This window comes from Lathamus discolor, chromosome 6, assembly GCF_037157495.1.
Source record: "Lathamus discolor isolate bLatDis1 chromosome 6, bLatDis1.hap1, whole genome shotgun sequence".
In the NCBI taxonomy this organism is placed as follows: Eukaryota; Metazoa; Chordata; class Aves; order Psittaciformes; family Psittacidae; genus Lathamus; species Lathamus discolor.
The window spans coordinates 15,809,464-15,823,799 of NC_088889.1; the positions used below are offsets into that span (position 1 = coordinate 15,809,464).

The following is a 14,336-nucleotide window of genomic DNA, read 5'->3' on the forward strand; positions in this document are numbered from 1 at the left end:
TTTCTTGTCTCTTTTTCTTCCAGTGTGCACACAACTTCTAGTTTCTCGACCCGACGAAGAGAATATAAGTTCCTATTTACAGCTCATAGACAAATGTCTAATCCATGAGGTGAGTCGTGACAGATCATCTAAAGCTGTTGTTCTCATCACTTAGAAACTGTTTCCAAAGTGTCTGTTTATGTAAACCTCTTGGTTTCTAACACAAATATTTTTTGGGGTATTAATAGTCATTCTGTCAGAACAGGGCTAGAGCGGGCGGTAGCTCCAACGTGGTCCATGGAAATGTTGCTCCCCTCTCCACGCTCGCTTAATTGCCAAGACCTGGAGCTGGGAAATTCATCTGGCTTGTGACAGTGTGATCAGCAGCTGGATGAAAGAACAAATCTCACGATGAGCGTGCAGGTGGTTTCTATCAGAGTCCCAGCAATCCCTTGGCATTGCTGCCTCCTGTTTTGCAGCACGTGGTCTTGGGATTTTGCAACAGGGGCATCTGTTCCTGCTTCTGGCAGGTCTGCCTTTGCTGGGTGATGACTTGGGATGTGCCTGGTGGCAGGGAGGATGGCTGGTGTCCCCGGTGTCCTGCAGCATCTTGTACCCATGCCAGCTGCACCTGGAAGAACAAGCTGCTTCCCATTGCCTGCCCATATGGCAGAGGTCGGGGGGAAACTGCACACCCTCTCACAGGAACTGCAGGCTTTAAACGTTTCTCAGTTACTTGTTTATAAAATTCTACGCTGACAAACAGCAGAAGAACATCCTCTGGAGAGGGCTGGTGGTTGCAAACCCCAAAAGACGCGGCACTGCGCATGGAAGAGGAGAGAGGCAGCTTGCAGCCCCTTTCCTTGTAACTGAAGCTGGTGCCGAGGCTGATCCATGCATCCCTCCAGGGCCTAGCACAGGGCATCTTGAATAGGGGTGAAATAGCAGGATACTGGGCAAAACACAAGCAGTTCATCATATTTTCGGAGTGTGCTCCCAGATGTCCCTGTTGATCCCAGTGGAGGTTCCAGTGAATTTTGCTGGCAGTGCCTGCGGTGTCAGCGACTCCCTGTGCAGTGTGGGATGGTGGCGCCCACTCTTGGGATTTGCTGCAGAACAGGTTTTATTGCTGTGGGTATGGTCCTCTTGGTGCTTTACAGAGACACAGGCAGTGGAGAATAGCTGTAGGAGCTGGAGGGGAGAGCATGTTCTCCTACTTGCTCCCTGACATCAGAGCCTGGAAATGGTGCCTGGACTTTCTGGACATGGCTGGGGGAGCAGAGGTGCCACAGAAGGGACAAGGATGGTGGCAGCAGAGACCTGGGGCTGGAGAGCAAAGCCAGGAAGATGTGGAGCTCCAGAGGAACTCGTTTTCCAGGAGTGTCTGGGACAGACATGGTGACGCAGCATCACCCCACCAGTGCCAGCCTGTGTCCCGGGACCACCATCTGCGTTGGCTCCAGCATAATCAAGTGTCAGGAGAGAGCATCTCCTCCAGAGGGCAGTTCGAGCCATCAAGCAAGGCACTAATTAGCCTCCACATTGTCCTCTGGAGACCTGCACTCCTCTCCACCGCTGGCACGGAAACGCTGGGTGTCCAAAGTTCTGTGGTGGGCACATGGATGTCCCCATAGCACACCGGCTGCCTGGAGGTCTGGGGTATTTCAGGAGGAGGTCTCCTCCTGTGTGGGTGACCTTTGGGTGGGTGGTGGGGCTTACCCTGGGTGACCTCCTGCATAGGCTGTGGGCACCAGGAACAGAGCTGAGCCCCAGGAAGGAGGATAGAATGCAAGATGCTATGGAGCAGCTCTGCTTTCCAGATCCTAGTTGGGATTTGGAGATCCTGGGTGTGTTATAGCCACATCCAGGTGACAAGTGGCACCACCCAGCAGGGACCATCAAACCCTGTGGGAGCTGTGCTCACACCCAAGCAGCAAGCATGGAGCCAGGTGCCCATGCTGCAGCATGAGTAGTGGGTCTGGGGCTAGGATGGGCAGCATGGAAGCTTTGGGGGCAGAGCTGGGCACAGGGGATGCTGCTGAAGCATTTTTTCCTCCTGAGATAAATAAATCCAAGAGAGAGACCAGGGCTTCCCTCTTGACTTGCTTCTGGGTCTCGACTCACACCACTGCCTGCTCCAGCTGCGTTTCTTTACCTGCATACCCACATACACATCTCTGCTCACTTTATCCAGAAAAATATTCATACATTTCCTTTTTTTCTCTTTTTTTTTCCTTTGGGCAGGCGTTTACAGAGATCCAGAAGAAGCGGCTGCTGTCATGGAAACAGCAGGTGCAGAAACTCTTTCGGTCTTTCCCTCGGAAATCCCTCCTGGAGCTGTCAGGCTATCGGCAGCAGAGGAGGTATGCGGGATTTCAGGAAGGGAGGGATGATGAAGTGGCAAGAGCATCTCCAGTGGGACCGATGTCTCCCAGCAGGGAGGGACTGATCCTTCTGGGTTCAGAGCCATATTTTGGGAGGGAGGAAGGTTGGAAAAGCTTCAACCCCAGGCGTTGGCTGGGAAAGGAAAGCAGCAATAAGTTTGCTTGTGTGTGTGGACGTCGCCTACCCTACCGATTCCCACTGTGTCTCCCTGGCTCCGAACCCAGGGCTTCCCAGCTGTGCAGTGTCTCCCCAGGATTGGGCGGCCGGCTCTGCCCCTGCCTGCTGCCCTTTGCTCATAACGTCAGTGCTGGAGTTTCACCAAAAAGACATCAACTGGCAAAAAAAAAGGCTTGAGGCTTGCAGAGGGTGCAGAGCCGGGAGGGCTGTGTTGTGAACACCATGTTTGCTCACTTCCAAGGCGATGCTGGGTTTCGGGTGATCCTAGAAAGCATTGGGGTTATGACAAGAGCAGATATTTTTAGATCAGTTTGAACAATATCATCAGCCTTTTGTTTCATTCTGCTAAGTCTGTTTTATTACAGTCTTGTGCAAGTTCTTTTTATCAAAGAGAAACTGCTTTGGAGAGAGCTGGGAGTACTGGGACAGCCGGAATTCAGAAGGAATGGGCACAGAACTGGGGTGTTCCCCAGTGCCATGAAACAGAGTATTTTGGAATGGAGCAATACAAGCAGTTTCAGTGTTCATGGCAGGATCGGAAGCAGAATAAACAAGAGCAGAGATATTTGATGACCCATTTGCTATGGGATTTCACCAGTGCAGCAGCTTTGCTGCACATCCAGGCTGACTGCAAGAACAAGGTAGAGCTGATGGCTTGAAATGATCCCAGTCCCTTTCCTGGGGCTGCACAGGATGCTCTCCAGTTTCCTTGCTGCTTTTGGGTGTTTGCTTTTTGCATTTCTTCTGCTCCTGAGAAGCTGCAGGCAAGAAAGGAGCATAAGGAGTCCTGCTTTTCTCATGGGGATTTAATGGCAAGAGTGTTTTTTGGATGAGGTTTAAAGAAACCCTGTCATACTCCTGCCTTGTAAATTTATCCAGCTTTGGGATCCCAGCAGGCTCATGTCATCTGAAGCATGTTTGCAGCCACCCACACAAGCAGGAGAGATGAGGGCTGGGAGGAAGGTGAGCTGAAACATCTGCAAGGGAGATTAAGTGCTGGAGAAGGCCAGGGGGGGAACAGGGAGCATCAAAGCAGCTGCAGTGTGGGTTTGCAGAGTGCTCCTACCCTTGGCTGTACTTTAACCTCATAATGGTTTTGCAGTCCTGCTGCCCAGCTAATCAGGCAGGGACACCAGGCTGGAGGAGACCCAGCTCCAGCGCTGTGTGTTTCCAAGGGTTACCTCATTATTTCTGTGCCATTCCTCTGTTTTTCAATGCAAGAAGCCCACATGAAGAGGGATTCTGGTGTGTGTGGCCCTCTAGTCCAAGGTGTAAAGATGGTTTCATGTCCTGAGATCAGTGTCTCAGGATGTTTGGGCCATGTTGTCTTGTGTCTGGATTGTTTTGCTCTGATTGCAGGGAGTTGAATGAGGGCTTGCAGTGCAGAGATGGGAGCGGGTGCAGAGCCAGTCTTACCTGTGCAGGAATGTGCTTTTTGCTCAGACCCTCCCTAGGAAATCCTGGACTTGTTAGGTGGTTCTAACAAAATTTGACTGGGAAGTTTCAGAGACGACCATGTTTGTAAAAGTGAACCTCCTGGAAAGGAGAAGGTCCCACCCTGGAAGTGTTCCCAGTGAAAAAACCCCAACAGCATAAGCTGAACCTTTATGAGACGCTAGAGAATCCAGACATGAGAGATCTCTCTTTGTACAGCTCAAAGTCATGAAGGGTTTAAGTCAAAACCCAAGAAATCAGGTGCCACCAGCTCCAATGCCCAGGGAATTACCTGTCTTATTTTAGCTTGAATTTAAGAACAGGCCCATTTTGCAGAAGTAAAATAAATTCTAAAAAGGAAAAATGATGCGAGTGTGAGAGCTGCAGGAGGAAGGGATGGGGACTGGCAGGCAGGAAGAAGAAAGGGAGCTGCTGTGCTATGCCCAAACCTCCTGTTTCCCACTGCATGTGCAGGCAGGATGGAGAGCCATCCTCAGTGGGATGTGAGGGTTGGGGCAGGAGCAGAGCTCATGGTGAGCCCACGACCGTGGGCTGGGTGTGGGGGGGATGAGCATTGGTACAGTGCTTTGCGGCAGCACCAGAGCCCCCAGGGGATGTGTGGCTGTTGGTCTGAGCACACCAAACCAGCGGCTCCCCCTGCGCTGTCTCATGCAGGGGCTGATGTCTCACCCTCGGTGCTTTCTCTCTCCGCAGCCGAGGCTTTGGCCAGTCCAACTCCTTACCGACAGCCGGCTCTGCAGGGGCAGGACTGGGACGGCGCAACCCCCGCCAGTTCCAGATCCCCTCCCGCAACCTCCCCACGGCCCGGCTGGGGCTGCTGGGCCCCACTGGACTGCTGGGCACCCCGCAGCGCAGTCCCGCCGCCAGCCCCGCCATCCTCAAGCAAGGCAGACAGGTTGGTCCGAGTCTGTGGCATCTCCAGCTTTTCCATCCCTTCCCCACAAGCTTTGTTTGCTTTTCCTTCTTTACCTTGTCCTGATCCCCACGTTTCCCCCCCCTTGCAAGCGGGTGCTTGGGTTGCACTCTCCGTGTAGTGGGGTGCAGAAGAGGGACAGGGATGGGGGCAAAGAGGTGGGGGGAGAGATGAGCCCAAGGGGGTTATAAATACACGGCACAGAAGGTTCTGGTTTACATCTCACACCTTTCTTTCTGTTTGCTTCCCACAGAACCTCTGGTTTGCCAACCCCGGGGGCAGCAACAGCATGCCCAGCCGGAGCCACAGCTCTGTGCAAAGGACACGCTCGCTGCCGGTCCACACCTCCCCGCAGACCATGCTGATGTTTCAGCAGCCAGGTAGGAAGCAGGTGTTTGCTTTGTCATGTACCCACAGCCCGGTGGAACGGGGGGAGGCTGCGTGAAAGGAGCCGTGCCCGTGAGCCTCACCACAGGCACATCAGCCATGTGCACTCCCGCATGCTTGTAGCCATACTCACAGTGCTGGTTGATGCAAGCCAAGCAGAGCATCTCTGGCACTGGTCTGGTTACTGGGTTCATTGAACCAGAGGCATCACTGGAGGGAGTTTTGACCCTATAGATAACAACTTAGCCCCGTGTATAACAGTGCTGATGCCTTATGTAGCTTGCTTCCAAGGGGCTTCGTGTCAGGCAAGGAAGGCAGTAGCTCATCCCTCACCTTTTCTGCTCATGCATGGACACGGAGACTCGGTGCAGAGGGACTGCCTTTATGTACTGAAGGGAAATTGTTTTCACAATGCATGTGAAGGGAAGTGGTGCTGAGTCAGTGCTTCCTTCCCAAACACCACAAAAGTGCTCCTGTATATAGGAGCATGCTCTGGTTCAGGAGAACTTGGACTCTGGAGCATTGGGACATTCATGCCTTTTTCTCTGTGTATCCTTTCATTAGACTTAAACCATGCCTTTTCTTACCAACGCTCCATAACAATTCATACCACAGAACAAGGAGTTGCACCCCCCAGTAAAGTAAACCTCATCCGTAAGCTTCTGCCGTGGTTTCAGCTTGGCAGCTCCTCTCACATCATAAGCCTGCAGAGTTTTAACTGCATAATTCAGGCGACAAATGTCCTGTACAGCAGAAGCGCAGTGTCTGTTCTCGGGTATTGATTAAACACTGGGACAAGGGTACATTTCTGCAGGCGCTGAAGGAGAATAAATGGGTTTCTCTTCGCATGTTAGCCTGCAGTGAATGAGGGCATAGGAGGACTAGGAAGCCAAAGACATGGACCCAGTAGTGAGGAAAATAAGCAATAATGTGGTGGCGGGCTCCCAAACCTCTTACCATCAGGCTGTGAGGTGCCCTCAACCTTCCTGGATCTCATCCCATGTTCCAGTGGCAAGCAGATGCTGTCCAGCACTACCTTTGCTTGTGCACATCTCCCCCGGGGCCGTGGCAGTGGGGCTGTGGCTGACTGAGCTGGGAGAAGCCAGGAGGCAGCTCTGCGGGTCTGTGCTGCCATCCCATGTTGGAGCACTAACCCTGACACACACTTGACTGCAAAGGCAGCTCCCAGCCCCAGTGTGAAAGCTTGGCTCATACCAGAGGTTCTGGGGCCTGAGCATGGAGAGAGCCTGGGGCTGCCACCTCCTGGTGCCTTCACTCCTCGTTTCTGTCCACGTTGTGCTCCAGGGCTCCAGGGCTGTTGAGTTTCCCCACATTTACCCCTTACTGATAAGAAACAGGGAAGCGACGCCTGTTTGAGCAAACGTCTCTTGCCAGAGGTGGATACACTGGGAAGTGAAGCGCTGCCAATCCAGCCATGTGGTCAGCCCTTCCTGGGGTATCTTTCAGGTGGTTTTCAACCCCACGTGCACTCTGCCAGGTCCCCTGACCAATGTCTCCTGTCCCTTTCTCCCTGCAGAGTTCCAGGTGCCGGTGACTGAACCTGACATCAACAACAGGCTGGAGTCCCTGTGCCTGAGCATGACGGAGCACGCGCTCAGCGGTGAGCACTCCCTCCTCCTTGGGCTCTTCCAGCACGTCCACACTGCCTCTGCTGAGCCCCCCAGCACCTGCCCCTGCCCTGTGCCCCCCAAAAGCTGGGACAGGCTGTGGCTGTGAGGGGATGAATGTGGGCTTGCTCCCAGGGATGCTCCCAGGAGGGTTGGACATGGACATTGGCTTCTCTCGGTGAGGTAGCTGGGGCAAGGGGGTAAAAACTGAACCCAGGGATCGCACCCAGCACTAGTGGAGTCCATGCTTATTAGCCACTAGTTAGCTTGCTAATAATCATTAGGATTAGCTCACTAGTCTGTTACTAGCTCTTGATAAAGCCCTCACCACCGGTACGCTCAAATGGTTCACAGGCTTTGGAGTATTTTACCCTCCTGCCACCAGCGTCCCTCGTTTGGCCGGGGGGTGCGGGAGCCCCAAGGCATCTGGGTGAAGTCCTGCCAGGGGCTGTGCCAGGTGCTGTGCCAGCAGCACTGGCAGCTCCTCGCCCATGGCTGGGGTAGCTGCGGGTCCCAGCCCAGGCAGGCAGATAACGGGCAAGGGGAGGGAGGAGGACAAGGTGGAAAAACAGGCAGGAAAGGTGGAAAAGGAACAGCAGTGCGATGGAGAGGCTGGTGCAGCAAAAAGCACCAGCACCAGAAGCTCCCAGAGCCCGTCGCTGATGTGCTGGACCCCAAGCACGAAGGATGCTTCCGGTGATGGGACGAGCATGGCCACCACCATCTCCCAGACCATCTGGAATAACCAGCTTGGGTCTCACCACTGGCAATCCCCAGGCTGCATCCAACAGTTGATGCCGGGAGCCCCCAGGGAGGATGAGTACCAGCGGGCTCCCTGAAGCGATGCAACAGCCCATCCCGGGGAGAGCAACGCAAGAGCAAGTACTGTGAGAGGCAGCAGGGCCCTGGCAGCACCACGGCAGCATCCCCAGCTGGGAAAACAAGGACACTTCTGTCACCCGAAGCGGTTCTGCAGCGTGTGCCCAGGCGAGGCTTAGCTGTCGTGTTCTTCTGCAGAGTACTGTTCCTCCGAGTTGTTTTTTCCAGGTCGCATACCCCGAGCCTCTCCAAACCTCGTGCTATAAATAGCTCTTAAAAAAATAAACCTTCGGGGGAGAAAAAACCAAAAAGGCGTAACAAACCTGTTTGTTTTCAGTCTTGAGGAGGGAGGCGGCCATGATTGATGCCCTGGGTAGTGTTAACAGGGAGTGCTCTGTTCAGGGGCTACCCCAGGAGCCAGTGCCCCCCCTGCTCTCCATCCTGGGAATGGGGGTTTGGGATAGGGGACGGTGGGTGGTTGGGACTGGGGGAGGGCTGGAGGGTTGGATTTCTGGCCCTATAAAAGCTGCTGGCACCTGGGGGGTGGAGGAGAGGGAGCTGCTGGCAGCAGGGATGGGTTGTGGACCCCTCACTCCTAGGCTTAGGGCTGTGGCTGGACTTGTCCCTGCTGTCACAGGGCACTGGGGATGGGGGCTCTGGGGAGACAGAAACAGCTCCTGGGGGTATTTTTCCTGCCAGAATCCTCAGAAAATGTTGGATTCTCTGTGACTTGGGCATTGCAGGGCTGAGTTAGTTGAGGGGCAAGGCATCCCCCCTGGACCAGCTCCATCCCTGTGCCCCCACTCCTGGGCAGTGGGTCATGAACTTGTCCTGCTGTAAGGAAGTCCCAGACTCACTTCCACCTTGCAGTGAGTCCAGGCTGCCCAGAAACACCCTCTGCTCCTGGGAAGGGTGCCATGAGAGGTGGCAGAAGGCCTTGATGGGTGCTAGGACACTGACAGTTGTGGGGGTGGCTGCTACACGGTGGGGACAGACAATGGCATGGAGGCACTGGTGGAGTGCTGACACCCCAAAACCTTTCTGCACCCTGTTGGGGGGGTGGGGGCGGTTCCGAGGCATCACCTCGTCACAGGGGCTGTGTTGGGGGTGCTCTGGGGTCCATCTCTCCCTTCCCCAGCTCCAGGGGTACTGGTGCAACGTGAGCGGTTGCTCATCAGGGCTGCTCCTAACTCTCCTTTCCCATTGCAGATGGTGTCGACCGAACCTCCACGATCTAGAAAGGCGTCGCAACGGGGACGCTGGCCGGGAGAACAACTGCTGCGGGTCCAGCGGCGAGGTCGGGGCTTGCAGGGAGCCTCAGCGATAGCTTGCATCCTTTCTCCTCTCTCTCCTCTCCTCTCTCTTTCTCTCTCTCTCCTGTTTTAATTTTGTGAATGTGTAGATTGTCCTTGTGAACATATCATTAGACTTGGAATTTGTGTTGTCATTTATTACATCCATGCTGGGGGGGGTGGGGGGATGTGGCAAAAAAGTTCAACAACGATGATGAAAAACATGGTGGGGGGGGCACGCAGCAGGAGAGTGCTGACAACAGAGGGTTCACCGGAGCACCATGGGCAAACCCTGTTTCTGGACGAGGATACGAATGAGTACCGAATAGCACGCGGGTGTGCGTGACCAAAAACCCTTTGGGGAGGATTTGCCTGTCCTGCCAGGGGCTTTGGGGCCGGTGGTCCCATCTCTTGAATTTCGCTGTGTTCAGGCACGGACTGGCCCAGCGAGCCCAGATTTAAATAGTAATAACAACAATAACCCCAAAATTTCGGTTTAGCCAAGAGCATCCGCAGTTTCAAGGCAGCATTGTGCACGGGGCAGCGGAGGGTCTGCGGGCGCCTGCCTGGTGTGGGGTCGGTCCCCCCATCCCTGCACCCTTGGTGTAGGTCAGGGATGTGGAGGGGGACATCTTGCCCAGCGGAGGGTCCTGGGGGATGTCGGTGCATTGGGGGGATGCTGGGTGAGTTTCCGTGTCTCTTGCCTTGCCTGCACAGGTACCGGGAAGGTGTTGCTGCATTGTGGCTTCACACATCAGGCCCCAGCCTGCCGAAATCCACCAGTAATGGGTTTTTCCAGCCCTGGGGGTGGCCAGTGAGGGCTGAAGGAGGCTTGGGAGCAAGCATGCAGTTTTATTTAGCCAAATAAAACCCAAGCCCCAAAGGGCACCAAAATGCAGCTTCACAGCCCCATTTTCTTGGCATTAAACATGTGCCAGGGCTGAGATGTGGGTGGCAGTGGCTTGGCTGCCTCTCACCTGCCATTGTGCTGCTTTTTATAATGGAGCTAAATTTGGTCCAAGGGCATTGGATGGGTACATCCAACACAGTGCTGCTTAAGCCTATGCTCGGGGCCAGAAAAGCCACCTGCACCCACAGTGATGCTGGGCATAGCGGCGGCTTCGCTCCTGTCAGTCCTGTTGCTGCTCCGAGTCCTCTGATGGAATAATAAGTTTAATTACTGAAGGGAGGTGATGAATGGGAAGGACGGCCATGGCGGGTGCAGCAGGATTCCCAAAACGGGCTGTGCTGTAAGCGCTGGTGGGCAGCAGCGTGTGCCGGGACCGGTGGCTGAGCAGGAACCGGAGCATCACCTGGGCGGGCAGGGATGGGAGATGTGTGAATCCATTTGCTGTGCAGCAGTTCTAAGTTGTTTTTCTAAAGAACAAACCGTGCCAAATGCAGTGTTTTATGTTTGCTGTTCCCTGGTGTCCTGCGTCCCGGCAGGCAGGAGATGGGGAGAGTGTGTGCTGGGGGGAGTGGAGAAGGGAAAACCCGAAAGCGAGGGAGGTTGGGAAGAGGTGTGAGGAGGTGACGGCAAAGAGGGGCACGGGGGAGGCTGAGCCGCAGGCACCGGCTGGTGCTGGGGACCTGGGTCACCCCCCGAGCACCCCCGAGGTGTGAACACAACTGCCGTAGCAGGAGCCTTCCCCAGGGAAGGCTCAAATGTATTTACGGAGCTGAGATTCTATTTATTCCTTCGCTGACTATAGAAGCAGAGGTTATCTGATTGTTAAGAGATACTATTTTGGATATATTACCTATTAACTTGCTATGGCTGGTAACCATGATAATGTCTGTTATTAACAACCACCAAATAATTCAATTGTTTTTTCTTTTTGTTAAAAAAAAAGCCAGAAAAAGCTTATTTTCCATTGACAGTGTATAGGTTAATAACTTGTGTTTGCTGTTCCTTGTTTTTCTTTTTTTAAAGTAAAAAGAAAATAAAGAGAAGTGGCTTCAGTTGCGTTCGGGAAGTCCTGCCTGGCTCTGGGATGCCTGTGCTGAGTGCAGGCAGCAGAGCTCCAGTGAAAGACATTTAAAAAGCAAATTAAAAGTAGCTTGAATCATAAAATAAGAATTATTTATAAAAAGGAAAAAAAAAAAGAAAAAAAAAACCAAACCCCGACAGTTGCATGAGTGAGGCTGTGAAGTCAAATCTTTAGTAATAAAGCGGCAGTGCCTTTCTTTTTTGTATTCACCCATTCACCCCACCTGCAACTGTTTTGTACCATGTGCGCATCGTGGCGAGGGAGATGATGCTGCTGCGGGGACCCTCGGCAGCGGGGGGCATCCCCCTTGTTCCCCCCAGCTCTCCCAGAGACAGCCCCTGGCCCCCCAGCACCCACCGGGGACCTCTTATTGGTGCTGTTCCCCTGAGCCGTCCCCGGGTGCAGCAGGAGGCCGGCCAGCTCAGCGCCCAAGTGTCCTTGGGTCCGGCGGATGCTCCTGCGGCTGCGACACCCAGGGAAATCAAATGAATCCCAACCCTTTGTTTCGAGGTGTCCTTCCCCCCTCCCCAGGGACAAGCCCAGAGCTCGACTGGACTTGAGCTGGGCTTTGCCTTTGCTTGCTCAGCTCATTGCAAGAGTCTTGGGAGGGGGGATCAAGCCCGGCCAGCATCCAGCAGGAAAATCCAAAACTGTGATTGACGCCCGCGAGCGGCGCAGGGCGAAGCTCGAGTTTGGTCAGCACTTAGGGAAACTATTTCTGTTGTCACCTTTCTCCATGTCGGGGTGCGGCCGTGCCCCAGGTTTGGCTTTCTGAATGTGCCTGATGGGAAGTGGGTCCTGCAGACGTCTATAATTTGCACACAGCGATGATAACACTAAAGTTGCTTTTATACGAGTCATCAGAGTTTGCAAAGTGAGTTTTATTTTTTGTATTCCTTTATCTTTACTTAAAGGTGAATGTGTATTCCTCTGGGAGGAATAGGAAGAAAAAAAAATACCACAAAAACAAAAAAAAAGGGAATGTTAATAATGTCCAGCAGAATACTTCCTCCCTTATTAATATATATAACCCTTATGTATTTATGCATATTGTAAGCTTACTTTAAAAAGCTTTGACCTCTCTTCTGTTGCATGCCGTTCCCGGGCAGCCTTTTATTGTACATGCATGCCTTTAGTCCTGTTTTTTCTGTACAAAGTTAGTGCACAAAGAACTATTTTTGCCTCGTTAATGTTGCCAAGCAATGCATATTTTTTAAATTTCTCTCTTTTTTTTTTGGTCATATATGGAAATAGCATGTTTGTTACATGTAAAAGCTTCCCGATATAAAGAAATACTAATGTTTGGAGATGCCGGTCTTTGCAAGTGTACAGTTTTCCAATGTTGTTCCCAGTGAAACACCCTTGTGATTTCAACTCGCTCCAATGTATTTATTACTCATTTCCTCCCATGTAACTAGGAGTCATGGCTATATTTCATATCAACGTTATATTGAAAGTGAAGGGAGATGATTAATACAAGGTTTTGTAACACTGGGGTGTGGTGCCTCCTTATTTATGCTGTTGTTGGCAGATGGCCTCATACTTAAGGAATCAAATAAATGGCCAGCCCCGTGGGGTAGAAGAGGGGAGGAGGAGTTGCCCAGGTCGGGGGGGGGGGTATTTATATAAAGCCCACGGCAGGGCGGCAGGGCTTACAAATCCCCGGCATTCCCCACGCAGCCGCTGCTGTGTCCCTGTGGGGCACCCGCGCCCTGGGAGCTGTTTAGATACGGGATTTTCTCTTGAGATCTGCAGGAATCAGGGCTGGAGCCGCTCGGAGGCTGCAGCGAAGGCTCACGGAGGAGCTGGCTTGGCCACGAGCCTCAGTGTGCGCATGGAGACCTTTGGGTCAGGTTTTTAAGGCTGGGCTGATTCTGGGCTTAAAACTACAGATTTCAGACTGGCCTTGGGGCAGAGCGGGCAGGGAAGGATGCTCTGAGCTTGCGCTGCTGCTGGCCACGGGCACTCGGCCTCCTGAGCCGCTGGGGGCAGGACCATGGCTTCTGGTCCAGTGTTTCCTCAGCTGGACTCTGCATGGGCTGGTGCCGTTTGCAGCATCACTGTCTTGCTCAGGGACACCCCTGGATCATCCCATCCCACCCCTCACGGCAGCAAGAGCAGGGTGCTGGAGCTGGGGTTGGTTACCTCCGGGGGGGGTGGCTGCACAACCTCTCTGGGCAGCCTGGCGCAGGGTCAGACTATGCTTATGGTTAAGCATTAAAAGGCATTAAAGCATAAAAAAAGCTTTTTCTGACATTTCAGTGGAATTTCTTGTGTTTCAGCTTGTGGCTGTGGCCTCTTGTAGCTTCTTGTAGCCCCCTCACCACTGGATGCTTTAATAAGAGCCCCTGAGCCTCCACTTCTCCAGGCTGACCAAGCTCAGCCTCTGCAGGCTCTGCTCAACCAGTCCAAGCTCTAAATCATCAGCTTGGCTGTTGATTACACTCATATGTGCCTGTCCCTCCTGTCCTGGGGCGCCCAGCCCTGGCCCAGCACACTGCGTCTCACCAGTGCTGAGCAGAGGGGCAAGATCACCCCCCTCAACCTGCTGGAGATGGTCCTGTTCATGCAGCCACCTTTGTGCAAGGGTTGCTTGCTGGCCCATGGCCAGCTGGTGTCCACCAGGACTCCCAGTTCCTTCTCTGCAAAACTGCTTTCCGCCCAGCCAGCGCCAGGATGCAGTGGGGAAGATGGGTTGTCTCACACCGGGGGCGCGACTTGGCCCCTTGCTGAACTTCCTGAGGCTTCTCTCAGTCCAGGTCCCTCTGAATGGCAGCGTGAACCTGTAGGGCAGCAGCACTCTCCCACTTTTGTGTTACCTGCAGATGTGCTGAGAGCAGGCTCTGTCCCAGTGTCCAGGTCTTCAGTGACAGGGTTAAAGAGTAGCTGGTCCCATTATTCACCCCTGGGGTACACTGCTATTGACCAGTCTCCAGCTGGACTTGGTGCCAGTGAAGCCAGCCCTCTGAGCCTGGCCGCTCAGCCAGTTTTCAACCCACATCAGTGTCAGCTTACCCAGCCTGTACGGCATGAGCTTGTCCATGAAGGTGGTGTGGAACACAGTGCCAAAGCCTCAGCGAAGTCAAGATAAAGCTGCCACAGCTCTGCCCCATCCCCTGGGCCAGTCACCACACTGCAGAAGACTTCCCCTTGTGAAGCCACTCTGGCTGCTCCCCATCACCTTCTCGTCCTTCGGGTGTCTGGAGATGTCACCCCGGATCAGCTGCCCCACCACCTTCACAGGGGTGGAGGCACAGGTGACTGGCCGGCAGCTCCCACGAGCCTCCTTGTCCTTGGGGGAAGGAGTGAC

General features: G+C 53.6%; 1 protein-coding gene across 6 annotated transcripts in view; it reads left to right on the forward strand.

Moving 5' to 3' along the window:
- The window catches only part of SAMD4A (sterile alpha motif domain containing 4A), a 104,195-nt gene extending 91,678 nt beyond the window's left edge, over window positions 1–12,517 (forward strand). For 3 of the 6 annotated variants that reach the window (XM_065683478.1, XM_065683474.1, XM_065683475.1), the window contains 5 exons: window positions 24–109; window positions 2,224–2,342; window positions 4,690–4,891; window positions 5,163–5,289; window positions 6,834–8,054. In XM_065683478.1, coding sequence (XP_065539550.1) covers window positions 24–109; window positions 2,224–2,342; window positions 4,690–4,891; window positions 5,163–5,289; window positions 6,834–7,033 — 734 coding nt within the window. In that variant the 3' untranslated portion in view covers window positions 7,034–8,054. Of the gene's footprint in view, window positions 1–23; window positions 110–2,223; window positions 2,343–4,689; window positions 4,892–5,162; window positions 5,290–6,833; window positions 8,055–8,952 lie in introns of those variants that run through there. The other 3 variants (XM_065683479.1, XM_065683477.1, XM_065683476.1) reach the window with 2 other exon arrangements.
- The last annotated feature ends 1,819 nt before the right edge of the window (window positions 12,518–14,336 follow it).